General features: G+C 41.1%; 2 protein-coding genes across 3 annotated transcripts in view; one reads left to right on the top strand and one right to left on the bottom strand.

Annotated features, from left to right (window-relative positions):
• On the top strand, positions 1-26192 carry SAV1 (salvador family WW domain containing protein 1). Its single transcript, XM_062205147.1, has 5 exons — positions 1-385; positions 3007-3450; positions 14535-14805; positions 18410-18553; positions 24840-26192. The coding sequence occupies exons 1-5, from the start codon at positions 292-294 to the stop codon at positions 25039-25041; spliced, it is 1155 nt and encodes a 384-aa protein (XP_062061131.1). The 5' UTR covers positions 1-291; the 3' UTR covers positions 25042-26192.
• A 541-nt stretch (positions 26193-26733) lies between these two features.
• Positions 26734-27528, bottom strand: part of ATL1 (atlastin GTPase 1) — an 82899-nt gene continuing 82104 nt past the window's right edge. The window contains exon 15 of one of the 2 annotated variants that reach the window (XM_062205148.1): positions 26734-27499. In XM_062205148.1, coding sequence (XP_062061132.1) covers positions 27389-27499 — 111 coding nt within the window. In that variant the 3' untranslated portion in view covers positions 26734-27388. The remainder of the gene's footprint in view (positions 27500-27528) is intronic. The other variant, XM_062205149.1, reaches the window with a different exon arrangement.

Consider the following 27528-nt stretch of genomic DNA (forward strand, 5'->3'; position numbering starts at 1 on the left):
GCTGTAGCGGTTACTAGGCGGTCGGCGGCGCACCATGGCCTTGGCCCGGCGTCCCTGGACCCTCCTCACGGCGTCCCCGGGCAGCGTCGCGGAGCGGGCAGACTTCCGGGAAGGAACTGACATGCGACTGAGCGGCGGCCGGCGCGCTTAGCGCCCCGAACATGCGGTTGTCCCTGCGGGCGGCTCCGGGCTGCGGAGAGGCGGCGGCGGCGGTGGAAGCGGAGACGGCCGGCGCCCGGCGCGGAGCCCTAGGGCGGCAGCTTGGCGCGGCCTCAGGCCTCGTCGGGAAGGATGCTGTCCCGCAAGAAAACCAAAAACGAAGTGTCCAAGCCGGCCGAGGTGCAGGGCAAGTACGTGAAGAAGGAGACGTCGCCTCTGCTGCGGAGTGAGTGTCGGGCGGCGGGGCGCACCTCACCTGGCCCGGGGCGGGCGCGCCTGCCTCGGGGGTCCCCGCAGAGGGCGTGGGCGTGGGCGTGGGCGGTGCCGGGGCGCTGTTTGTTCGTGGGAAGTCGGTGAGGAGTAAGGAACTTGGGTGATCCCCTCCCCACGACTCCCCCCTAAAATGAACAAGACTCCCCTGGCTGCCCGGGCGCAGTTCCCAAGAAGAGAGAGATTCCTAGGGGACGCCTGCATTGCTGATCCCCAGCTGCTGCCGGAGTAGAAGCCGTTTTAGGCTGGGACCCTTGGCCGCGCTGGGAGAGATGCGCCCATGTTTGCAAACACCGCGGGCGCGTGTCACTCTCCCCTGTTGGAAGTTGTGCGCACTCTGCGGGGCGGAATTCCTTCGTCCTGCCGGACCGGGAAAGGTGGAAAAACAACCGCTACCCCCAAGCCTCGTCGCTCTTTAGATCTGGAGCAGAGGAGCTGTTTTCGTGGCATCCCCAAAAGACTCAAAATATTTTCTGCCGTGATAGGGAAATACCATAAAGTTTTTTTTTTTTTTTTTTTTTACATTCTTCATGATATGCGGGCTCCCCGTCTTCTTCCCCCCCAGCGCTTCTCAAAGTGTTCGACTCTGAATCTCTTGAATTTTTAGGCATGTGTTGAGGACGTCGCTGAGCTCAGGAGCTAGCCACTGCTTGTATAAGTTTCCTTCTTGGACGCTGGTGGTAACCTTGTGACTTAAGCATTACCTCATATTGTAATCGGAAAGGCTGTTCCTAGACATTCCTGATATTTGCCCAAGGTCACAAAGAAAGGAGTGGAGAACATGTTTTTCCATTGTAGCCACATCATTAGCCTTCCAGTACTTGCAGTACTGCTTAACAAAATAGATGGGGACGCCAGTAACTGGAAAGTTCACTTTTAAGTATGGTTTTGACAGCTTGGTTTTCTATCACACATACGCTTACGTTTTTGGTAGTTTTTAAATGATAGCTTGCTTTTTGCTGCAAATAAGGTTTATGAACATTATTTGGAATCATAAAATAGGTTTGTCACACCTTTGAGCAATTTGATACAGTATCTTGTCTTTAGTATCAAGTATTGAGGCTTATTTATTCAGATATTAATGTGATAGCTACTGAAGGTTATTAATGAGTGCCCTCAAATATTGTTTACAAGGAATAAAATGGTCTCCGTATCCAGTTGTCATTATGCTTTAAAGACATTAGTTTTTCCACCAGGAATGTCTATGCTCTTTTCTCATTCTGTATTCAAAAAGACCGTATGCTAAAAATCTATTGTTCTGTTTTGAGTTATAATTACTTATTCTTAAAGGAATCCTAGTTTCAAGCTTGCTGTGTTTTAACTGATTCAACATTTATGTGCCTCTTTGAAATGCACTCCTTTTATGTTTAATTTTCATACCTAAGATTTTGATTCTCTAAAATTTTGATTACTTTAAAAATTTTTTAATTTTCATTTTATTTGAAAGGTAGACAGATTTTCCTTCTGCTAGTTCAGTCCCCAAATGCCAGTAACAGCCAGGGGTGCACCAGGCCAAATCCATGAGTCTGGATCGTAATCCCTGTCTCCCGTAGGGTGGCAGGGACCCAGGTACTTGAGGCATCATCTGCGGCTTTCCAGGGTATGCATTAGCAGGACGCTGGGCTCCAAAGTGGAGCCAGGGTGTGAGCCCAGGAGCTCCACTAAGGAATGTGGCATGCCAAGTGCTGATTCTCCACGGCTCCAGATACCCATCCCTGATTACTTTGGATCACTTAATGAGTGCTAGATAATTTCAAAAGTAGGAAGTTACTAATTTAAAACTTTTTAATGAACTTTACATGTTTGGGAGTAGCACTATATTGTCAGTTTTATCTTTGAGATAGTGTTTGCTTAAAAAGGATTGTTTTTTAGGTTTGTTTATTTATTTGAAATGCAGAGTTAGGAGAGACAGAGATCTTTCATCTGCCGATTGACTCCCCAGATGGCTACAATGGCCAGAACTGGGCCAGGCTGAAGCTAGGAGTCTGGAACTCCTTCCAGGTCTCCCATGTGGGTGGCAGTGGTCCAAGCACTTGGACCATCTTCTGCTGCTTTCCCAGGCACATTAGCAGGGAGCTGTATTGGAAGTGGAGTAGCTAGGATTTGTGCTCTTATGAGATGGTGTTGTCCAAGGCTGTGGCTTAACCTGCTGTGCTGCAACACCATCTGTGAAGAAGGCTTTTTGATAATTTCTAAATAGAAATACAGACAAAACCATGATCATAAATAAATTATGCTGGTAACCACGTATGGATTTGTTAGGTTATTTTCTTATACATTGATCCATGAGTACTTCATTGATACATAGTTCATAAATAAGCTTATTGATATTTCTTCATAGTATAGTATACAGAATATACTTGATTGTGGCTGAGCTTACACAGAACACATTCAGGCAAATTATAAATTCATTTGAGTAGGAAAATGTTAATCTTTCTCAATTTAAAATGCCTAAGTACTAACTTAAACTTTAAAGTTGTTTTTTTAAGTCTCTTGTGATTTTTTGGGTGGTTCATATAACATTTGAAAAGTTCATTGCTTACTGAAATGATAATTGTACTCTTTGTTTTATTATAGATCTGATGCCATCGTTCATCCGGCATGGTCCAACAATTCCAAGACGAACTGATATCTGTCTTCCAGATTCAAACCCTACTGCTTTTTCAGCTTCTGGAGATGGAGTAGTTTCAAGGAACCAGAGTTTCCTTAGAACTCCAATTCAAAGAACACCTCATGAAATAATGAGAAGAGAAAGCAACAGGTTATCTGCACCTTCTTATCTTGCCAGGAGTCTAGCAGATGTACCTCGGGAATATGGCTCTTCTCAGTCATTTCTCACAGAAATTAATTTTGCTGTTGAAAATGGAGACTCTGGTTCCCGATACTATTATTCAGATAATTTTTTTGATGGCCAGAGAAGGCGGCCACATGGAGATCGTGCACATGAAGACTACAGATACTATGAATACAATCATGATCTCTTCCAAAGAATGCCACAGAATCAGGGCAGGCATGCTTCAGGTAACCTAATATTATAAATAGTCCATTACGATTATATTGACACTTTGATTAAAAGATGTTTCTTTATGAATTTTCCTGTGAAGCCGACAAAGGCTCCCAGGGAAATTCCATTTTCCATTTTGCCATTGTTGCTTAAGCCTGCCTGCAAAATAGTTATGCATCTACACTGAATGAATTCTTATATCCATTTATTTTATTAACTCATGTTTTATAAACCTGGTACTTACCTCAGGGTCATCTGGATTAACATGGGCCTTGAAAACCTGGAGAATTTAATGTCTTTGGTTGGACTGAATTTAGATTTAGGTTTTATAGAATGGGAGGGTTAGATCTTTAGAAATTGGTCTGAAACCTGGGAGAGGGAAAGAGGATATAAAAAATTGGGCATGTTAGGTCATAACCATGGTCAACTACATAACTTAGTGCAGTCCTTTTTTTTTTTTTTTTTTTTAATTTTTGACAGGCAGAGTGGATAGTGAGAGAGACGGAGAGAAAGGTCTTCCTTTGCTGTTGGTTCACCTTCCAATGGCCGCCGCGGCCGGCGCACCGCGCTGATCCGAAGGCAGGAGCCAGGTGCTTCTCCTGGTCTCCCTGGGGTGCAGGGCCAAAGCACTTGGGCCATTCTCCACTGCACTCCCGGGCCATAGCAGAGAGCTGGCCTGGAAGAGGGGCAACCGGGACAGAATCCGGCACCCTGACCGGGACTAGAACCTGGTGTGCCGGCGCTGCTAGGCAGAGGATTAGCTTGTTGAGCCACGGCGCCGGCCTCTTCCATTTCCAATCCATCTCCTTGCAAATGTGCCTGGCCTGAATGCTTGAGTCCCTGCACCCATGTGAGATAACCCAGATAAAGCTTCTGGGTTTGGCCTGGCCCAGCCCTGGCCGTTGAGGCCATCTGGAGAGTGAACCAGTGGATGAAAGATTCTCTCTCTCTCTGTCCCCCTCTCTCCCTCTCCCTCTCCCTCTCCCTCTCCCTCTCCCTCTCCCTCTCCCTCTCCCTCCCTCCGCCTCTGCCTCTGCCTCTGCCTCTGCCTCTGCCTCTAGTTCTCTGTAACTCTGCCTTTCAAGTAAATAAATAAATCCTTAAAAAAAAAGTTTGAAGTTGGGACTAACCCAGTGAAAACAGAGTGGGCATGTTTTAAATTCAAAGGACTTCATAGTTGTGCCTGATTTGAAGATAAAAGATGTAATGGGAAATGGAGATTCCTAATCCAACAACAGGCTTAGCTTTGAGTCCAAAAGAGGCATTGTGCATTTCAAAAAGAAAACACAAACCAGTGATTTGATGAAAATAGTGTTTAAAGGTGAGTTTTTGTAGTAGGATTCAGGACAGAGTCTCAGAGAAAAGAGTTGTAGAGAGAAGTGAAAATGGACAGAGAAAGGCAGAACTATGGTGCTTTTGAAAGAGAAATGGCAATGTAATAGGAGATGAGCTTGGGAGAAAATAGATTACTGAAGTCTTGAATATTGAGTAATAGTGGAATCATGGAAAAGAGCAGCTTATATTATGAAAGCTGACATTGGGGTCTCATTGGGACAGTGAAGAGGAGAGGTTTTCAACGTGTAGAAATACTGTAATCAGCAGGGATGAGTGCTTTTTTGTTTTTGAAAAACTTGTAAGTTAAAGGATTAAAATAATAGCGTAGTTGATTGCTTAATTTCATTATTTCTAAGACTATGCAGTTAGAAGTTTTAGAAATAATTGTTATTTAACCTAAAAAGTAATTTTTAAAAAAGATTTTGTTTATTTATTTGAGAAGCAGAGTTATGGGGGGGGGGGGAGGCGTCTTCCATCTGCTGCTGGTTCACTCTCCAAATGGCAGTAAAAGCTGGAGCTAGGCTGACCCTAAACCAGGAGCCAGGAACTTATTCCAGGTCTCCCATGTGGATTCAGGGGCCCAAGAACTTGGGCCATCTTCCACTGCTTTCCAGGCCATAGCAGAGAGCTGGATCATAAGAGCAGCAGGGACATGAAATGGTGCACATATGGGATGCACGTACCACAGGCTGGAGGCTGTGCCAGAACCAAAAAGTAAATATTTAAAAGCAAATTTGGGGGTTGGTGTTGTGGTGCAGTGGTTTAAGCTGCACTGGCATCCCATATGGGTGCTGTTCCACTTCCGATCCAGCTCCCTGCTAATGCGCCTGGGAAGGCAGCGGAAGATGCACCCATATTGGGAGACCCTGATGTGATACCAGGCTCCTGGTTTCGGTCTGACCTAGCCCAGATAGTTGTGCCATTTAGGGAATGAACAGTAGATGGATGGAAGATCTCTCTGTCTCTGTTTCTCCCTCTCTCTCTGTAATTCTGCCTTTCAAATAAATAAAAATTAAAAATAAAGCTGATTTATATTTTCCTTTAGAGTAATAACTTTATATAGGGAGTTTGCAAAATGTGAAAAGTAAAAGTACCCATCTACCAGAAAGTCTAAGTGTATTAATTATTTCTTTTATCTTTTTCTGTGCTAGATTTCTTTTTTTTTGTATTGTTGTAATTGTAACTCTGTACAGTTTCATATCCTTGTTTTTTATTTGAATGAGTTTCCTAATGTTACCCACTTTCTTAAGTAGTTTTAATGATTGCATAATTTTCTATTGGGTGCATTTTCAGTGATTAATTTTTTTAAGTTTTATTTATTTATTTGAAAGAATCAATGGGGAGAGGAAGGGAGAGATCTTCTAGCTGCTGATTTATTCCCTGAAGAATTGCAGCAGCCAAGGCCAGGCAGGTCTGTAGTCATGAACCAAGAACCTATCCAGGTCTGATGTGGGTGGCAAGACTCAAGTATTTGAGATGTTATTTCCTGTTTGCCAGGCTTATTAACAGGGAGCCATATCAGAAGCAGGGTAGCTTGGACTTAAACTGGCACTCTGATATGAGATATGGGTATCCCAAGTGATAGCTTATCCCACTGTGCCATAACACCTACCAGGGGTCAGTATTTTGTGCAGTTAGTAAGGACCTGATACATGCAGACACTTGAGAAAGGGAGAAGTGGGACATATCCAAATTGATGGGACTTGATCACTAATGCAGTTTGAGAGTCAGGGAGGAAGGATTAGCACAGTGCCTGGCTACATAGGAGATGCTTAAAAAAATAACTGAGTGAATGACTCCAGAGGTTTTAAATCTGGAAACGTAAGCCAGTTTTTATTGCTGGGGGAGAGCAGGAATTCCAGCTGTGCCGACTGCTAGTGTTCTTTACACTCATCTTTCCTATCTGTGTTTTTATTGCAGACATTTATATAGCATTCCTAATCTGGGAGTCTGAAAGGCTCCAAGATCAAAAACTTTTTTTCCCTTCAGTTTTATTTATGTACTTGAGAGGCAGAGACAGACACATATGCACTGGTTCAGGTTCACTCCCCAAATGTCCACAATGGCCAGGATTGGGCCAGGCTGAAGGCAGGATCCAGGAACTCAATCCAGGTCTCCCACATGGGTAGGAGGAACGCATGAACTTGAGCCTTCACCTGCCTTCTGGGTTGTGCAGTGTCAGGAAGGTGGAATTTGGAATGAAGTCTAGATTTGAGCCCAGGCACTCTGATTTAAGATGCAGATACCTTACCAAGCACGGCGATTGTCTGCCTCCTAAAAGCGTTCTGAATACTGACATGATACCAAGTGGAAAATTCCATACCTGACCTCTTGGAACAGGTTGTAGTCAAAATGCAGATGCACTAAAAGTGTTATATAAAATTACCGTTAGGCTCTGTGCTTAAGTTGTATATGAAGCATACGTGAGTTTTATGTTTAGACTTGGTTCCCCCTAGGATATCTCCTGTATTTACAGATATTCTGAAATCTGAAATCCAAAATACTTCTGGTCCTAAGCATTCCAGATAAGGGATTCTTAACTTCTAATACTTTTGTGCCTGAGGTTTAAGTATATGAGTATGAAAAATTAGTAATACTAAACCAAGGGGCACATGTGATGTGCAGCAGGTTAAGCCACCATTTAGGATACCCACATCCCATATCGTAGTTGGTTTGAGTCCCCACACCTCAGTTTTCAGCTCAGTGTCCTGCCAGTGTGCATCCTGGGAGGCAGCAGATGATGGCTTAGGTACTTGGATCCTACCACCCACGTGGGAGGTACTGGTGGAGTTCCTGGATTTGGTCTGGCTAAGCCCTGACTATTGCAGGCATTTGTGGAGTGAACCACCTGATAGAAAATACCTCTCTGTAACTCTCTGCCTTTCAGATAAAGACTGTTACAGGGGCCGGCGCTTTGGCATAGCAGGTAAAGCCACTGCCTGCAGTGCTGGCATCCCATATGGGCGCTGGTTCATGTCCTGGCTGCTGCACTTCCAATCCAGCTCTCTGCTATGGCCTGGAAAAGCAGTAGAAGATGGCCCAAGTCTTTGGGCCCCTGCTCCCACGTGGGAGACATGGAAGAAGTTCCTGGCTCCTGGCTTCAGATCAGTGCAGCTCTGGCCGTTGCGGCCAACTGCGGAGTAAACTAGCAGATGGAAGACCTCTCTCTCCCTGCCTCTCCTTCTCTCTCTGTGTAACTCTGACTTTCAAATAAATAAATAAGTAAATCTTTTTTTTTTTGAAAGGCAGTTACAGAGGGAGAGAAAAATCTTTCATTCACTGGTTCTCTTGCCAAATGACCACAATGGCCTAGACTCCGGCTCCAGGCTGAAGCCAGGAACCTGAAAATCCATGTGGGTCTGCCACATGCATGGCAGGGGCCCAGGTACTTGGGCCATCTTCTGCTTTCCCAGGCATGTTAGTAGGGAGATGGATTGAGAGACTACTACATTTAGCTGTGATATTTGACCTTTATATTCTTGGCCACCGTATCATTTAGGCACTTACTGTATGGGCATGGGAAGGAATCCCGTTGTTTACAGGAAGGCTTCATTTGGAATACCAAAGGCTGATTGAATTATTTTGTCATGCACTTACATAACAGTTATATAAAATTTTAGATAACCTAGAAAAAAATTTTTTAAGTTTTAAATGTCACTAAAGGAATCAGGTTGTACGAATCAAACTGAAAAGTTTCAGACTTTAACAACAAAGTGCTGCATTTATATTTATTCCAATGAATTTATAAATATTTAGTTAAACAGAATCAACTGTTGAGAAGAGGTTAATAATCTTTAGAGAAACAACTTTATCAATAATTATTTTCCAGAGGGAGAGAGAAAAGTTACTTAAAAATTAGCCTGCTGTAGATTTATTGAATTTTGATTCCTACCTGTGGTTGCCTTGGCATGGCTAAAGCACATGATATCATGGTCTTATACAGCCCGTCAACTTCCCCACCTCTGCTCTATAGCCATTGCAGACTTTGGAAATGGGAATTCTTAAGCTTTCTTTATAAAGGTAGATCTGTTAGCTAACTGCCTGATGATTGTATGAAGATTGTTTTGGAGGCATAGCCAAGGAAAGCTTGGCAGAGACAGAATAATACTTTATCTGTGTCTGGGCAATCATGTATTTAGTTTGTGAATGTTTCACTTTCTTTTACACTAATGGAAAGTGTTTGTGCAGTTACTTCCTGCAAATGGAAGCTATTTGGGGGATTATTTATGTAGGCCACTTATTTTCTGAGACTAACTAAAATGACAGAAAACTAGTTTTGTTGGTTTTTGTAGTGTAGAAATTGAAGCTCTCGTTTTTCTCGTTTTCTCTGATTTAGTTCAAAATTGGTAGCTTGCTTTTTCTCTCTTTAGTGGCAATTACATTTTTCTTTGAAGAGTTATAATTGATGATTTGTTGCCAAGATTACGTGGTTAGCAATAAATTTTTCATTTAACCTTTTACTATCTGTGTGGAATATGGTAAAATAAGTTATTTGAACCTTTGTTTCCACATCTGTAAATTAATAGTGATAATGCTATCTCATAGGGTGGTTTTGAATCTGAAATGAGACATATAGGGGCCAGTACTGTGGCATAGCAGGTAAAGCCGCCACCTGCAGTGCCAGCATCCCATATGGGTGCCGGTTTGAGTCCCGGCTGCTCCACTTCCGATCCAGCTCTCTGCTATGGCCTGGGAAAGCGGTAGAAGATGGCCCAAGTCCTTGGGCTCCTGCACCCACATGGGAGACCCAGAAGAATCTCCTGGTCTGCACAGTTGTGGCCATCTTGGGAGTGAACCAGTGAATGGAAGACCTCTTTCTCTCTCTCTGCCTCTGCTTCGCTGTAAATAAATAAATAAATAAATAAATCTTTATAAAAAAAAAAGTTACTGCAGTGATTCTGGAGAAATATTTAAAAAAAATAAAAAGTACATAAAGAAAGTGCCAGGCACAGAGTGCACATTCATAACCATTCCTACCCATGCTTTTTGGAAGAGTATTGTGTGCTTTTTTGCGGGTTTTCCAGATTGGTGTGTTTATTGAGGTTTTAACTTTCTGGCTGGACCTGAACTTGTTGCTTGACATAGCTGGCATGTGGTTTTTTGTTTTGTTTTTTTTTTTTTTTTTTGTCTGCCCTTTATTTTATTATTAGTGTTATGTTTTAGACCAGTGGTTTCCAATTTTTTTTATGATGTTTAGCTGCCTCTTGGTAGGTTTTATAAAAATTGTCCCAAATAAAATTTAGTGCCTAAGACACTTTGGGAAGGTATTAGAGGGTGTGAATCATGAAAGTGTGTGTAAATTAACTGTCTCTGAAAAGGTAAGGAATCCGGTTTTACACAGCTTAGAGATTTTACATTGTGTTAGTAGGACTGATGAGTCTATTTGGAACGTCATGGCCCCTTTATCAAATTGTCGCAGTTTAATCTGGGTTTCAGAAGGAGAGTTTTTTCAGAGAGATCTTTGTACTTCCCCCAAATATGAATTTCAAGTTTATCATAGGTGAGATAGTTTTGGAATTTATGATTATTTATTGTAAAAGTACACGTGTTTCTAGCTTTAGGGAAACTTTGGTATATGGCAGTCTGGATTTGCTTAATCAGATGAGTGAAATTATTGTAAAATGTCTAAGCAAAATTTTTATTTACGAAAATAACTTTTTGTTGAAATAATACTGTAATTAGAAGTTATTTATAGTCCGGCACCGCAGCTCACTTGGCTAATCCTCTGCCTGTGGCACCAGCGCCCCAGGTGCTAGTCCCAGTTGGGGTGCCGGATTTTGTCCTGGTTGCCCTGTTCCAGTCCAGCTCTCTGCTGTGGCCCGGGAAGACAGTGGAGGATGGCCCAAGTGCTTGGGCCCTGCACCTGCATGGGAGACCAGGAGAAGCACCTGGCTCCTGGCTTCGGATCGGTGCAGTGCGCCGGCTGTAGCGGCCATTTGGGGGGTGAACCAACAGAAAAGGAAGACCTTTCTCTCTGTCTCTCTCTCACTGTCTAACTCTGCCTGTCAAAAAAATTTTTTTTAAAAAGGAAAAGTTATTTAAACTTGGTATATTCAGTGGGACCAATGGCAAAAGCGTTATGGTTCCTATACGTCACTCAGTTTGAATATACTGAGTTGGTTATAAGTTTTTGAAAACTGTTAATTGCTGTTCTTGGTTGCAGCTGTTGTACATTTATAACATAATAGAAGTTTTAGGGTGAAGCAGAGGTGGGAACTTCCGGCCTGCAGTCTTTATAAGGCCTGTGAAATCATTTAATCTGGACCTGCAAGGCAACTGCAGATGGGACTCGAAATTCAATAAATCTATAGCAGACTAATTTTTAAGTTGATAATTTTATGTGGCCTGCAAATAGTATCACACATTTCCAAATGGCCCTTAGCAGAAAGAAGATTCCCCACCCTTGATATAGTCATTTAATGCTTATACATATGATTTTATAAGTTATTTGTAGGAGTGGCACTGTGGTGTAGTGGGTAAAGCCATCGCCTGCAGTTCTGGCATCCCATATGGCAGCAGTTCATATCCCAGTGGCTCCACTTCTGATCCGCTCTCTGCTGTGGCCTGGAAAAACAATAGAAGATGGCCCAAGTTCTTGGGCCCCTGTACCGGTGAGACCCAGATGAAGCCCCTGGCTCCTGGCTTCAGATTGGCTCAGCTCTGGCGGATGGGGCCATTTGGGGAGTGAACCAGCAGATGGAAGACCTCTCTCTCTCTGTCTCTGCCTCTCTATAACTCTGCCTTTCAAATAAATAAATCAGTCTTTTAAAAGAAAATGTTACTTGTAGGGCAGTTGATTGGTGTAGCAGTTAAGCTGCCAGTTGGTATCCCCACATATCATATTGGATTGCCTGGATTTGAATCCTAACTCTGCTTGCTATCCAGCGTCTTGCTAATGTGCACCCTGGGAAACAGCAGGTGATGGCCCGAGTGCTTGGGTTCCTTGGTCCCACATGGGAGACTGGCTTCTTTAAGTACTCAAGCTGCTTGTGCTACACTTTTTTTTTTTCTTCTGTTTTTCAGGCTTTTTTTCCTTTTTTTGCAAAATAGGATTGAAAGGTTATATTCTCTGAATTTGGAACAAAAGGTGTTAGAGGTTTGAAGAGTGAGGCTAAATTATGAAAATATCTTTTTTTGATTTTTAAAATTTCATTTTTGTTTTAATTTTTTAATATTCAGTATTATTTGCACATACAAGTCTAAGAACATAATGATATTTTAAATTTACAATACAGAAAAAAGGCTTAGTACTTCACTGAATAAGGAGTTTAACAAGTAAAGCAAGAAGACCCTAGTTTAATGGGAATGTATGCAATGGCTATAAATAATAGTTGAATGGAAAAAATGACCATTTCCTTCATATATAGTTTTTTTAATTAAGTACTTACCATAATTTCTTTCAATGAAATAGAAATGACAATGTAACATTAAATATTTCATGTCATTACAAGATAATAATTAGGTTCCTTTAGACTTTAAGCCATTTCCTCTCAATAGTTTATGCTCAGGAATAATTTCATGCAGATTGCGATGCAAATAACTATACTTCTCTTTTTTTTTTCTTTTACTGTTAGTTACCACAGATCGGCGAAGTGTAACTTCTTGGGAAGTGGCTTATTTCACACAAGATTTCATTATTTTTACTGCTGAGTAATATTCTGTAGTGTATATATACCACAGTTTCTTTATCCACCACTCATGGGTTGATGGGTATCTGGGTTGGTTCCATATCTTAGCTATTGTGAATTGAGCTGCAATAAACATAGGGGCACGGATAATTCTTTGATATCCTGATTTTATTTCCTTGGGATAAATTCCCAGGAGTGGCATGGCTGGGTCATACGGTAGATTTATTATCAGATTTCTGAGGAATCTCTATACTGTCTTCCAGAATGGCTGCACTAGTTTGTATTCCCACCAACAGTGGATGAGGGAACCTTTTTCCTCACATCCTCACTAGCATTTGTTGTTTTTTTATTTCTGTATGAGAGCCATTCTACTAGGGTGAGGTGAAACTTCATTGTGGTTTTTATTTGCATTTCCCTGATAGCTAGTGATCCTGAATATTTTTTCATGTGTCTGTTGACTGTTTGAATTTCATCTTTTTTTTTTTTGGACAGGTAGAGTTAGACAGTGAGAGAGACAGAGAGAAAGGTCTTCCTTTTCCGTTGGTTCACCCCCCAAATGGCTGTTGCGGCCCGTGTACTGCTCCGATCCAAAGCCAGGAGCCAGGTGCTTCCTCCTGGTCTCCCATGCGGGTGCAGGGCCCAAGCACTTGGGCCATCCTCCACTGTCTTCCCGGGCTACAGCAGAGAGCTGGACTGGAAGAGGGGCAACCGGGACAGAATCCAGTGCCCTGACCGGGACTAGAACCCGGGGTGCTGGCGCCGCAGGCAGAAGATTAGCCTATTGAGCCGCGGCGCCTGCTCTTTTTTTTTTTTTTTTTTTTTTTAAGATTTATTTATTTATTTGAGAGGCAGAGTTATAGAGTTATAGAGAGGTGGGGGGTGGGGTGGGGAAGAGGAAGATGACTTCCATCCGCTGGTTCACTCCCCAGATGGCCACAATGCCCTGGTGCCAGGGTCCCATGCACTTCGGGCCATCTCCTGCTGCTTTCCCCAGGCCATTAGAGCAGGTAGCGGGATGAGAAATGCAGCAGCCAAGACTCGAACCGGTGCCCCTATGAGATTCTGGCCTCACAGGCTGTGGCTTTACCCATTACACCACAATCCTGACTCTGAATCTTAAATCTTGAGTGAGGTAAAATTTTTCTTTTCCTAACCTTTCTGTTAGGTGTAGCTGTGTTAATCTACTTTTCATTACTTTTTTACCTGAAACACTGGAGAGGACCTTTCAGAAAGGAGGGGCTTATTTTAGCTTATAGTTTGTTCAGTTCATGATTAGGCAGCCCCAGGGTATGGTGTCTGTGGGGCTGCTCACATAGCCAGCCAGGAAATGAGAACAAAACCGAGGCTGAACTCAACCCCTTCTGAGAGGTGTTCCAGTGACCTAAACACCTCCCACCAGCCCCATTTTCGGGCCACTACATTGAGGTCAAATCTTTACCAGTAATCCATGAGCCACTAACATTACAATGTCATAGTTGAAACAGCTGCATGAATTTGAGCACTGCTGAACCCACAGCAGTAGCTTTGCTTAATTACGAAGTGTTTATGTGGCCTGGTGATGGAAAGATCAACCCCCCCAAAAAAGCCTACTAATTTCAAAGTCTCCTTTCTCCCTGTTTTTGTAATTAAATAATATTAATGGCTGATTTATTTAAAAATTTTAAATGTACTTATTTATTTGACAGAATGACACAAAGGAGAGGGGAGAGAGAAGGAGACAGATCTTATATCATTGATTCACTCCACAAATGCCCACAACAGATAAGGCTAGGCCAGGTTGAAGCCAAGAACCTGGAATTCCATCCTGGTCTCCCACGTGGGTGACAAAGACCCAAACACTAGGGTCAACATCCTCTATTTTCTTGGGCACATTAGGAGGAAACCAGATGGGAAGCAGAGAAGTTGGAACTGGAAACCCTTTCACTCCCCAACCCCTGTCAAGCAGCACTGGCAGGTATGACCCTCTGTACCACAATACCCACCCCTGGTTTATGAAAAATTTTAATGATGTGACCATATATTTTAACAGAAGAAAACAATCAGAACAGTTAGGTTTGTAACTTACTTGGCTGGCTGGCGTGCTTGCTTTGTCTATCTTTGAATGACTATGTTGCTTCTTTTTTTCTCTTTGTCTTCAGGTATTGGGAGAGTTGCTGCTACATCATTAGGAAATTTAACTAACCATGGTTCTGAAGATTTACCCCTTCCTCCTGGCTGGACTGTGGACTGGACAATGAGGGGAAGAAAATATTATATAGATCATAACACAAATACAACTCATTGGAGCCATCCTCTTGAGCGAGAAGGACTTCCTCCTGGATGGGAGCGAGTTGAATCATCAGAGTTTGGAACCTATTATGTAGATCACACAAATAAGAAGGCTCAGTACAGGCATCCCTGTGCTCCTAGGTAGAGTATCAACTTTATTTTCAACTTTTTATTTTGAGATTATCTAATTTCAGGTTTTGGGCTCATTTTTGTTGGAGAAAGGCATCCTGACACTTGATATTTGAAAACTTTTCAAAATTCATGATAGTTTTCTCTGAATTTATTAATTACAAAAAATAAACTCCTTTTCTTATTAATCCTTGAAGATAAGATCATTATTACTGTAATCAGATTCTGCTTTAGTGTACTGGAATGTTTTTGTTGTGGATACTTAGAAATTGAAATAACTCAGTAAACAATTTGTGTCTTTACCACTAAATTCCTATACTTAATACTAACCTAACACCTGCTAAGTCAAAATAGATTTTTGAATTATAATATCCTGCTATTTTTAATGAATTTAAAACATGATTTTATGTTCTGTTTCTTTCTTAGAAAAGAAAAATGAAAATTGAGGCTAGACAGAACACCCAAGACCTATTTAGTAAATTTAGCTGGTGATTCTTTGGGCTGTTTTAGTTGGTAATGGGCTCATCAGTACATCTGATTTGTTGCCAGACTTTTAGCCCTGTGATGATACTGCAGGCAGTTTGTCAGATGTGGTTACTGAGCACTTAAAATGTGATTAACACAAACTGAGATGTGATACCAGTGTACAGAATGCACTGGAATTTGGAGTACATCAAAGCTAGTGTTAGCTTAGTAGTGAAGTTGCAGATAATTCAGGTGAACCACAGCTGAGGTCAAAGAACTGAGCCGTAAGGTGGAAGGTGGGTAAAATATCATCAACATGCTGACCAGTGATGCTTAATATCATCTGGTATGTTAGAGACTTTTGGTTATAGTGGACATTTTTTAATTGCTTAGAGCCATTAAAATCACTGTGAAAATATATTGTAGCATTACCACCAGGAAAACTAGTTTTTGTGATTTATGCGTTTCTTTAATTATTTTACATATTTTGGGTTTTTGATTAAATTTTGAAAGTTTTTCCCAGTGATTCCGTTTAGTAGTGCTCAGTGTTTAGTAACGGACTGAGGTGCCCTCCCTTCAAAAGAACCAAAACTGCAGTTGTGTTTTGTTGTCAGCACGTGGCAGAGATCTTTGGGTCCAAATAACCAGATTTCAGACTTGACTTTCCGTTCATCATCATTAGCCCCACATTACTACAGAATTTTTATAGTTTACAAAGTATTTTCACAATTAATTACTTTGCTTCTCTTAGTAACTCTGTAGAAGTGGAAATGGGGAAGAATTCTTGAATACTGTCCTGAAGCTCACATGAGTGTAGTAATAGCTGTTGGATTCTATTATGCTGATTCTTACACAGAACATTCATCTTACAGTGGCTCATTTAGTCCTGAGAAAACCATCTGTGGCATGAGTGTCTTGGTCCACTCTTACTAAGCATCCTGAGAATTAGAGAAGTGAAGCAGTTTTGCCCATATTCATACAAGTTGTAAGTGACTACATTGAGGATAAAGCCCAGACATATCTGACTTCAAGGTCTCAGTTCCTCCCAGCCCCCATATCATGCTATCAAAGAATATTTCCCTTTGAATTTAGTTATGAAATAAAAGTTGAAGATGAAATACATTGCTATTTGCACATTGTCTTTAAATTGTTAACCATAGTGCATTCTAACCCTTACTATAATCCGGTCTAGTAATTAGTAACCTTTTCTGATAAATAAGCAAAACTTTTATGTTTGGAGGCATACCCCTTCTGGTTTTGTCTCTGAGTCTGAAAGAGCTTATTTTGGCCTTCAGAATGCAACCTTTAATCTTCCCCTATAATGCCCCCTTTCCATCTGGCAGTTACTGCCTTCCTCACAGCACATTCAGGCTATTAGAATTAAGTGAAGCACGATGGCGTTTGTTTTGTTTTATCTCTCGGATTTAAAATAGGTTCTGAGGTAGGCATGTGGTGGTTGAGATGTCACTTGGAATGCCTGAATCCCGTAGCAGAGTACTTGGGTTCAAGTTCCCGTGGAAAGCAGCAAGTGATGGCAAGTCTTGGGACCCTGCCACCCAATGGGAGACCCAGTTGGGTTCCCTGCTCTAGGCTTCAGCGTGGCCCAGCCCCTGCCGCTGTGAGCATTAGGGGAGTGGAGCAGCAGAGGGGAATTGTTTTGCCTCTATCTGCCTTTCAAATAAATAAAATACATAAATGGAAATTAGCATAAAATAGGCTGTAATCAATCCTTACTACCACAAGTTCTCTTGCAGGGAGGGTGGCACGCCTTAGAGGTGGTATAAGACCCTTGAAATCATCTGATCTGGCCCTGCCAAGGCAGCCACAGGAGGGACTCGAAATTGTGTAAATCTACAGCAGGCTAATTTTAAATTGAAAATTTTGTATGGCCCATGAATGATTTTTGTCAATATCCAAATGGCCCTGGGCAGAAAAAAGGTTCCCCACCCCTGTAAGTTGATAAAATAAAGAGGAAATACTGTGAATACTTCCAGCACAGAAACCACTCCCACTGTACTACATATCCTAACCCTTGTTTCCAACCTACAGAAAGAAGAAAGTATCCTTCCTCATTTAGAATTTACAGCTAATTCTTAATTGTTTCAAAAATATAGTATTCTAGTTTTAAGCCTGTTTGTAAGGTTACAACTTTTTTTATAGTCTCACTGAAGCTGTTTTTGAAGATTAAATACTAGCCAGAATGTTAAAAATTTGCAAATATTTTGTTTAGATTTATGTAACATACCAATTTCCTTTTTTTTTTTTTTTTTTTTGACAGGCAGAGTGGACAGTGAGAGAGAGAAACAGAGAGAAAGGTCTTCCTTTTGCCGTTGGTTCACCCTCCAATGGCCGCTGTGGCTGGTGCGCTGTGGCCGGTGCACCGCGCTGATTGGAAGCCAGGAGCCAGGTGCTTCTCCTGGTCTCCCATACAGGTGTAGGGCCCAAGAACTTGGGCCATCCTCCACTGCACTCCTGGGCCACAGCAGAGAGCTGGCCTGGAAGAGGGGCAACCGGGACAGAATCTGGCGCCCCGACCAGGACTAGAACCTGGTGTGCCAGCGCTGCAGGCGGAGGATTAGCCTATTGAGCCATGGTGCCGGCAATAACATAACAATTTCCAAAGGAAGGTGGATTTTATTTCCCTAGAGAATGATAAAGAAAGCAAGAGCTTAGAGGGCTGGCACTATGTGGCGTAGCAGGTCAAGCCACTGTCTGCAGTGCCTGGCATCCTATAGGCACCAGTTCATGTCCCGGGTGCTCCACTTCTAGTCCAGCTCCTGCTAGTGTGCCTGGGAAAGCAGCGGAGGATGGCCAAGTGCTTGGGCCCCTGCACCCATGTGGGAGACCTGAAAGAAGCTCCTGGCTCCTGGCTCCTGGCTTCAGCTTGGCCCATATGTCATGAGCATATGCGGAGTGAACTAGCAGATGGAAGGTGTCTCTGTTCTGTCTCCCTCTCTCACTGTAACTCTTTCAAATAAAAAAAATAAAGAAGGCTAGACCTTTGCCATAGAAAAGTATCTTTTAGGTTGTGGAAGGAAGACATTTTCAGTAATAGGCACATTAAAAGATGCTTAGCTATTATTTGTTCTTTATAATTTTTTGCTTAGATCCAGGGCCTTTTATCCTAATGAATGTCATTCTTTCTTCTTAGTGTCCCTCGGTATGATCAGCCTCCTCCCGTGACGTACCAGCCACAGCAAACTGAAAGAAACCAGTCCCTCCTGGTACCTGCAAATCCATATCACACTGCAGAAATTCCTGACTGGCTACAGGTTTATGCTCGAGCCCCTGTGAAGTAAGTGAATTTACAGCACACATTTTTTTAAGGGGTGAATAGAATACTGAATAGAATCTTTGGACTGCTTAATCCAAACAGTGCCATGTTTTTCTTTAATTGAGCGTCTAAGTAATATATAATGATATCAGAGCTTATAAAGTGTGAAAGTTACTGATAAATATTCTGTAAGCTTGTGTGCATACCTCTGCTATTAGAGATATATTAAGAAGTTTAGGTTCATGGGGCCGGCACTGTGGCGCAGTGGGTTAACTCCCTGGCCTGAAGCACCAGCATCCCATATGGGCACCAGTTCGAGACCCGGCTGCTCCACTTCCAATCCCAGCTGCTGCACTTCCAATTCACTCTCTATTATGGCCTGGGAAAGCAGTAGAAGATGGCCCAAGTCCTTGGTCCCCTCCATATACCCACATGGGAGACCCAGAAGAAGCTCCCGGCTCCTAGCTTTGGATTGGTGCAGCTCCGGCCGTTGCAGCCAACTGGTGCAGCCAACTGGGTAGTGAACTAGCAGACGGAAGACCTCTCTCTCTGCCTCTCCTCTCCTCTCTGTAATGCTGACTTTCAAATAAATAAATCTTTTAAAAAAGAAAAAAAAGTTTAGGTTTTCAAAGGAGAGTAACATAAGCAAAGGTAAGAGTAGTTGTGATAAAAGTGAGGGCCCAGGTAAGTCCTAAATAACATGAGTGAGACAAAGCAGGATACAAGGATGTTGAAGAAGTTGTACAGAGCTGTGAGCTCTGGGATTAGGTGATCTGAGTTCACTTAGATTTTTTAACTTTGTAACCTTGGGCAGGGTGTTTGATGTAGTTTCATCTTCTGTGAATTGGAGATAATTATAGTATTTGATCTTGAGATTATTAAAAATTTACTAAGAGGGGCTGGTACTGTGCACAGTGGGTTACAGCTGCAGCCTGCAGTGTCAGCATCCCATAAGGGTGCCAGTTTGAGTCCTGGCTGCTCCACTTCCCATCCAGCTCCCTGCCAATGGCCTGAGAAAGCTGTGGAAGATGGCCCAAGTACTTGGACTACTGCACCCACATGGGATACCCAGAAGAAGCTCCTGGCTCCTGGATTCAATCTGGCCCAGCCCCAGCCCTTGTGGTCATTTTGAAGTAAACCAGCAGATGGAAGATACCTCTCTGTCTGTCTCTCCTCTCTCTCTAACTGTGCCTTTTAAATAAATAAATCTTTTAAAAAATATTTAATAAGAAAATGCAGGAGGTGATAGCTTAGGTAGTTGTGTCCCTGCCATCCACACAGGAAACCCAGAGTGAGTTCCCAGCTCCCAGCTTTGGCCTGGGCCAGCCCTGGCTATTGAGGGCATTTGAGAACCAGCGGATATCTGTCTTTCATTCTCTGCCTTTCCAAAATAAGGCAAAAAAAATTTTGATGAGCTTGGGAAATTCATAGCCATCTTTAAAGACTGAACTTGTGCACTTTCTTTGAGAACAACTTTCCTTGCTCCACTCCTAATATTAAGAAGCCATTACTGTCCAGCTCCGCGGCTCACTGGGCTAATCCTCCACCTGCGGCGCCGGCACCCCGGGTTCTAGTCCCGGTCGGGGCACTGGATTCTGTCCCGGTTGCTCCTCTTCCAGTCCAGCTCTCTGCTGTGTCCCAGGAAGGCAGTGGAGGATGGCCCAAGTGCTTGGGCCCTGCACCCACATGGAAGACCAGGAGGAAGTACCTGGCTCCTGGCTTCGGATTGGTGCAGCACGCCGGCCGTAGCAGCCACTTGGGGGGTGAACCAACAGAAAAAGGAAGACCTTTCTGTCTCTCTCTCTCTCATTGTCTAACTCTGCCTGTCAAAAAAAAAAAGCCATTACTAAGGGTTTATGCAAGATAGCCAGTGTGCCATGTGCTTTACAGTATACTACCTCTTTTAAGTCTTACGACATTCAGTAAAGTAGGTAAGATTATTAAAAACATTAAGATAGAAGTTCGTAATTTGCTCAGGGTCAGTCACTAGGAGTAGATCAAGGAGCCAGAATCCACACTCAGGCAGTTTCCTTCCCTAGTGATCTTCACCTTTGTGGTGTTTGTGTGTCGTTAATAATAACAATCACTTACTGAGCTCTTTAAGTACATTTTGAAATGTTCTTCAGATGCATTTTCTTACTGAATTCTAAATAACCAGGAACTATTACTGTCCCCAAACAGCATCATAACTGCTATACCAAACACCCACCCCTCATTGAGGATACTTATTAGAAATCTATGTGGTAGGTTGGCATTGTTCTTAGAATTATGACTAAATGAAGTCTTTGCCTTCAAGGCTTTCTTTGGGGAAAACAGAAGTGGGTGCTGCTCAGATCAGTAAGGCAGTTTGATAATATTAGCAGTGGTATATACAAAGTGCTATGATCTCAGAGAAGGACGTGTTTGAAAGTAAATTATTATTCATTGCTTCCTGTGTCCCTCCTTATCCTGTACTTTTAGGTATGTAATCTTGGGTGAAGTTCCCCAAATCCATATCCAAGTGAAGAAATCGAGGCTTTATCCGCACTAAGTTTACACAGCTGTTAAGTTGTAGATTGTGAATCTTGCTCTTTAACTTCAAAGATTATTATCTTTTGTCATGACTGCTTTCTGATTTAATAATATTTACTGAAGAGTTACTATATTCTTAGCTCTTTGCTATACATGTGTTATACATAATAATTGCATGTACTTTAACAGTTATTTAAGGTAATATTCGCTTACTCTTTTTTTGTAGTCTTAATATTTATTTCCTTTTACATAATTCTGAAACTAAAATTATTAATATAAAACAGCCCAAAGAATAATATAAGGTGATTGGATATTGAATTTAGAATAAATTAAATCATAGTAAAACAAAAATATAAAATCTTTCATGTATTTTTTTTGAAATATACTTTTCTGTGAAAGGATGACCATTCATATAAAATTTCCAAGGTGCTAAGACAAATCTGTCCTATATTTTTACCATATTATTATATATTTATCACCTCTTTGCTTGTGTGCCTTTAAGACTACAGATTTGGAAAATTACCTTTTTCCTGGTAGGGAACACTTTTATTAACTTTTCAGATTTTTAATTTTAATTGTTGATAGGTTATCTGAAGGGGATGACTTATAATTATTTGACCATAACTCTGCGCATTTCGACCAGTTTAAGATTATTTTAAAATTACTGGTTACTTACTATGAGCTGTTTATTAGTTTTTGACTGTTGTAAATATTTCTTTACATTTCCTCCATTCTTCTCCATCTATACATTCACAGTGTTATGTTGACTTGATGAAACAAGATCTTGGAAGAGTTTTGACTAAAAACATCAGTTATTTTTGTTTCTTGTCAAATTTAAACTTTGTTTAATGTAATTTTAAAAAAGGTTTACTTATGGATATTCTATCAGATATCAATAGTTCTTGCCAAAAGTTTGGTCTTAGTTTATTCAAAATTAGGTACACATTTATTCATAGAAATTTCCTATTAGATATCAGACAAAACCTGCAGAAGTCTCTTTATCATAATATCCATGTACTATTTGGAATGGGACAAAGAATTATAGCAGATTGAGTCTTCTATCTCCTCTCTCTCCCTTGATACCACCTGACCTATACTATGTGTGACCAGGGCTAGAACCGGGGCTGCCAGTGCTGCAGGCAGATAGCCTAGTGAGCTGCAGCGCTGGCCCTGAACCAGTATTTATGTTTTCTTTAAATCTAGAAGACTATTTCCCCAACTGTTAACTTGGGTTATTTATGGGAGTTGGTAAGATTTTGGGGGAGTTATTCTTAGTATTTTGTCACTTGTATTGAATAGTCATTGTTAAATAGCAGGGACTGGCATTATAGCATAGCAGGTAAAGCCACCACCTGCAATGCCAGCATCCTATCTGGGTGCCAGTTTGTGTCCCAGCGGCTCCACTTCGCAACCAGCTTCTTGCTAATGGTCTGGGAAAGGCAGTGGAAGGTGGTCCAAGTGCTTAGGACTTTGCGACCCATGTGGGAGAACCAGAAGAAGCTCCTGGCTCCTGGCTTTGGCCTGACTTGTGGCCATCTGGGGAGTAAACCAGTAAACTGTCTGTCTCTCTAACTCCAACTTTCGAATAAATAAGTAAATCTTAAAAAAAAAAAAAAGCTTTACTTTTTACTTTGCTGAGGAAGATAGTTCTTAAAAAGAACTCCTTGTTTCTTATAAAAAGAAACTTTCTCCCAAAAATTTTAGCCCTTTTGAACCAGCAAATAGTCTGGAACTCTTCCAGGCCGGGCCAGGCTGAAAAGAGTGAGTTCTTCTGTACTGCTTTTAAAAACTTAGGCCAGCGCCGTGGCTCAATAGGCTAATCCTCCGCCTTGCGGCGCCGGCACACTGGGTTCTAGTCCCAGTCAGGGCGCCGGATTCTGTCCCGGTTGCCCCTCTTCCAGTCCAGCTCTCTGCTGTGGCCCGGGAGTGCAGTGGAGGATGGCCCAAGTGCTTAGGCCCTGCACCCCATGGGAGACCAGGAGAAGCACCTGGCTCCTGCCATCGGATCAGCGCGGTGCACCGGCTGCAGCACGCTGGCCGCGGCGGCCATTGGAGGGTGAACCAATGGCAAAAGGAAGACCTTTCTCTCTGTCTCTCTCTCTCTCACTGTCCACTCTGCCTGTCAAAAAAAAAAAAAAAAAAAAAAAAAAAAAAACTTAAGCAAGAGGTTTGGAAACCTGTTGCTTTCTAGTTGATCCTCATTTTATGTCTCTGGAGAGGATGGAAATAGTTAACATTGTTCTGTCAACAAGGTGAGCAGATGCTGATAGGTCTGGGATTTATCTTAACAAAGAGAGGTGTGTGTTTGCCAGAAGACCAGCTTTTTTCTTCCTTCTGTTTTCCAAACAAGTGAGAATCTTGAAATTCTGTAATTCTACCTCCAGCAGTAGTTTACCTACACAGTTTTTTGCATGTACTTCAAACCTCAACCAGATTGTGTTAAATTTTTATTCAGTTTTTGTGAATTGATGTTTTTAAGTCTACTACACAATTCTATAATGCATAGAAGAACTATAATCAAGCTGAACTATGGGATAAAATTGTAAAATTTAATCTTTCACAGAAAATCAATCATTCAGGACATAATTCTCTATCATTCTCCAGATAGGCACCCAGACTTTCAGTCCCCAGTGGGACTTCTTGTTCCAGTAGCCTTGCAGTCCACCATATCACCACTGAGCCAGCTGGGGGTAGGTGGAAAGGAAGGAGTGTTACTGATGTGGAGGGTGGGTGCAGGGGATCTAGGCCACATCTGGGCTGAGGATAACAGCACTTGGACTCCTGAAGACAGCATCCATTGGAGAGTGGACAGGTAATTTTGGAAGCATTACAGCAACTGCTATTAGCATATATTGGTTATTTATGAATAAATATATGATTGAATAGAATACTGCCGTAAGAAAAGCAGAGGAAAAGAAATGGTTTAAGTATAGACTACTAGAGTGGTTTTCAGCCAATTCTTGAATGATTTAACTATGTATATAGAATATAAATGGCTCCTAGCTTTTTGCCTCTCTGAACACTTTTAGAAGTTCTGAGTAGCCTCATCTTTAAAATACAAAATTGGATTTCTGTCCTCAGGTCTCTTTCTGTTCAAAATGCAAATTCTGCATTAGTAGATGGTCACAGCCACCTCAGCATGTGATCCACTTACTGTTGAAGAAAGTTCAAGGCCTTCCAAGATATTATATGTAAATACATTCTTACCTTAGTCCTTTGTCACATTGTGGAGTCTCCTGCAGTCTGCTCACTGTCTGATTGTGACGAGTTTATTCTTTCGTTTCCTGTTAAGCTTTTGCCTGTTTAGCACTATATACCCAACCTTAAAAATATGGAGCCCACAACTGATGGTTCTCTCTCCTTCCTCCTTTTTGGTAACTTACCTGCTGTGGTAAGCATCCTCAGAAAGATCTGTCAGCACTAAAGACACAAATGCCTGTTTTTGAGCATTTTCATTTGTAAGCACATTGTGATCTAAAGGAACCTACATACCTAACAGTTAACTTTGGATTAACTTATGAATTGTTCCAGAGATTATAGAATCCCTGTATTTTGAAGTTGATATTCATGGCTGAGTTAATTACAATAACTGATACTTGAAAGGAAATGAGTGTTCTTTAACTTCAGTTGAAATGATGTTAGTGGTTCTCTCCATTAAAAAAGTGTTTTAAAATAGCAGTTATCATCTATTTAGTTATAATGAAGTTGCTGTTTGTAAAACCAGACTAGCTTATTGCTATACATGCATGTTTATGTGTGTTCTGAATGTGTGTATAACTGTGCCCTAAAACAACAGGTACGACCACATCCTCAAGTGGGAACTCTTCCAGCTGGCTGACCTGGATACTTACCAGGGAATGCTGAAGCTGCTCTTCATGAAGGAACTGGAACAGATCGTCAGAATGTATGAAGCCTACAGACAAGCTCTCCTCACCGAGCTGGAAAACCGCAAGCAGAGACAGCAGTGGTATGCCCAGCAACATGGCAAGAATTTTTAAGTTAATTTTTTAAAATGAAATTTAAGTTTTCTAAGAGCTTTAACATATTTTCACAGATAAACAATTGCAAACAAGTATTTTGATCATTAAAGGCAGCTTACTTTTTGGAAATTATAAAATTCTGATTTTACATGTATTTTGTTATTAGAAATTTTGTTTTATTGATCAAAAAACTAGTTTATCATTTTCAGAGCCAACATGGCAAAAACACTTCCAAATGCCATATGGTAGGTAGAAAACTGCCTTGAATATTCTTGATGGAGAAAAATGCAAGAAAATGTCAGTATAGCAGACCTTTATTAAGAAATGATCACTTGGTAACTTCTGTAGCAGCAGTACCTTTCTTTAAAACCGAGAGGGTGTCTATGCAGTATTTTACAACAAGATGTTTACTGCTTTATTGTAGAGATTGTCTAGAATGGGATGGTGTATATATTACCGTGGTGGAGTCCAAAATATAAAATAGGATTTGGAATTTTGGTTGTGCTAAATTTCTAAGTAGGACATATGTGGTTGTCCTTCCTCCACTCCCATTCCCCACGTGTAAGGAACCCTTCTGAAGCATGTTGAGCAAGTATTTCTTGGTAAAAGGCCTTTTAACCTTTCAGGGACAAATGCAAGCATGAAGCCAGTTGCTAACATAGTCTGCTTCACTTTCCGCCAGAGCTCTCTGTTTAGCATGGCTGTGACAGACTGGGTTAAGACTGTTCTGACAGAATGGTTGGTAAGCTGCCTACAATGACAATCAGGGATTCACTAAGAAATATTAGTCATTAAATTGATTTTGTTACTTTTTTTTTATCTTCTGAGTGTTTGTCACAGAATTTCAAAACCATTTATTTCTTTCCCAGTTTCTAGTTAAGATACTGTTCATAATGAGTGCAGTACATTTCATTATAAACAAGTTTATGATACTTCTAGCCTGTAAACCTCTCGAATTCTGTGAACTTCAACATTAGTTGAAATAGGTCTTCAGTCATATTTACCTGTCTTGTAAATATGTAAATATATTTTTAGATTAGGTAGTCTTCCAAAATACCAAGCACTCCCTGTTAGAATTAGTGAGTTTGAATTATTGAGAAAATGTTGTGTTTGATTTTATATAACAAGCTTATTAAATATATTTTTGTGGAAACTAAATGTGTGTTGGAGTCCATGTTTCAGACATAGTGCCATAAATGTTGGATGTTTCCTTTAAAGGGCCCCTGGGCAGAGGAATGGGTAATACAGTGAAAGGGGTATTGAAAAGTGAAAATGCTGCTAAGGTTGCGATCCAGCTTTCCTAAGGTGCATTTACCTGTCTTATAAACTCGTGCACACTCTTAATTTTTCTTTTCTGCTGCTTGAACATTTGTGAGGCAGAAATGTCTAATTTGGATCCTTCCTAATTTGTTTCTGTAGGAAGTCTTTTCAGTAGAATTCCACCAGATATTTTAATCATTAGAAACAGAATACCAAATCATGGCTTTAAAGCAACTGCAGGGTACCTGAAGGGATTAACATGTCTCTTAAAATGGGAATTTAAATTTGTAATGGTGTCAACATTAAAGAAAATCCATCTTGAATTTCTAAAAAACAGAAATCTTCATAGTTCTGGATCAGTACAAACATTTCTGAATTCAGTACGCATTTGTTTTTAATGTTAGGAACCAGAGTAAACTTTAATAGTTCACATGTTAAAAGAATAAAACTATGAAGAATACATCTCTTTGTGTACCAAATGAAAAAATATACAATGCAGTAAAACTCAAATACATATACAAAATGACTTTTTGTGCATTTTTGATCAAGAGGTTTATAGTATATCTTAAATCATAATATAAAAGCGATAGTTTCTGGTAGAGCAACTGAAAAGCTCTTAAATTCTTAAAAATAATGAAGAGCTCATGGTATGTGTAAGATTATATAGATTAAATCAAGCCTGCTGAGTTGTGATGCTGTCCTTTAACAAATAGCTCTATGAAATAATTTAATACGTTTTCTATAGAAATTAAATGAGCATATTCAAATGTGAAGTAGTATCACTGCATGGTTTAATTATAACCCAGTAATAGAATGTAGTAAGTTCAAGCAGAACACACACTGGCATCATAAATAGACAAATACTTTAAATTATAACAGCATATTTAAAGATGAAATCAGGAAACTGTGTGTTAACAAAATGATATAACCATGCATACATACATCTTATTAAACACGGAAGTAAAAGAACTAAACCATTTTGTAGTCTTCAGAGGCATTTGGTATTTTACTTTGTTCTAATGGAAGCACTTTGAATGTCTGCATGGAAACAGAAAACTGAATATTTAACTGACAGTTGGTCATGCACCTGTGTTTCTCAACTGCATTACATTTTTTTCTTTTCTGACTGCTCAGTAGGCTCCGACTTTGGTGCAGGAAAAGCTTGATGATACAGGTGTCTGTGGGTCGCTGCTGCACTGTAAAGCTTGTATAAAGCCTGGAATACAAGAATCATGGTTATAAAAA

This window comes from Lepus europaeus, chromosome 11 (genome assembly GCF_033115175.1).
Source record: "Lepus europaeus isolate LE1 chromosome 11, mLepTim1.pri, whole genome shotgun sequence".
NCBI classification, from domain to species: Eukaryota; Metazoa; Chordata; class Mammalia; order Lagomorpha; family Leporidae; genus Lepus; species Lepus europaeus.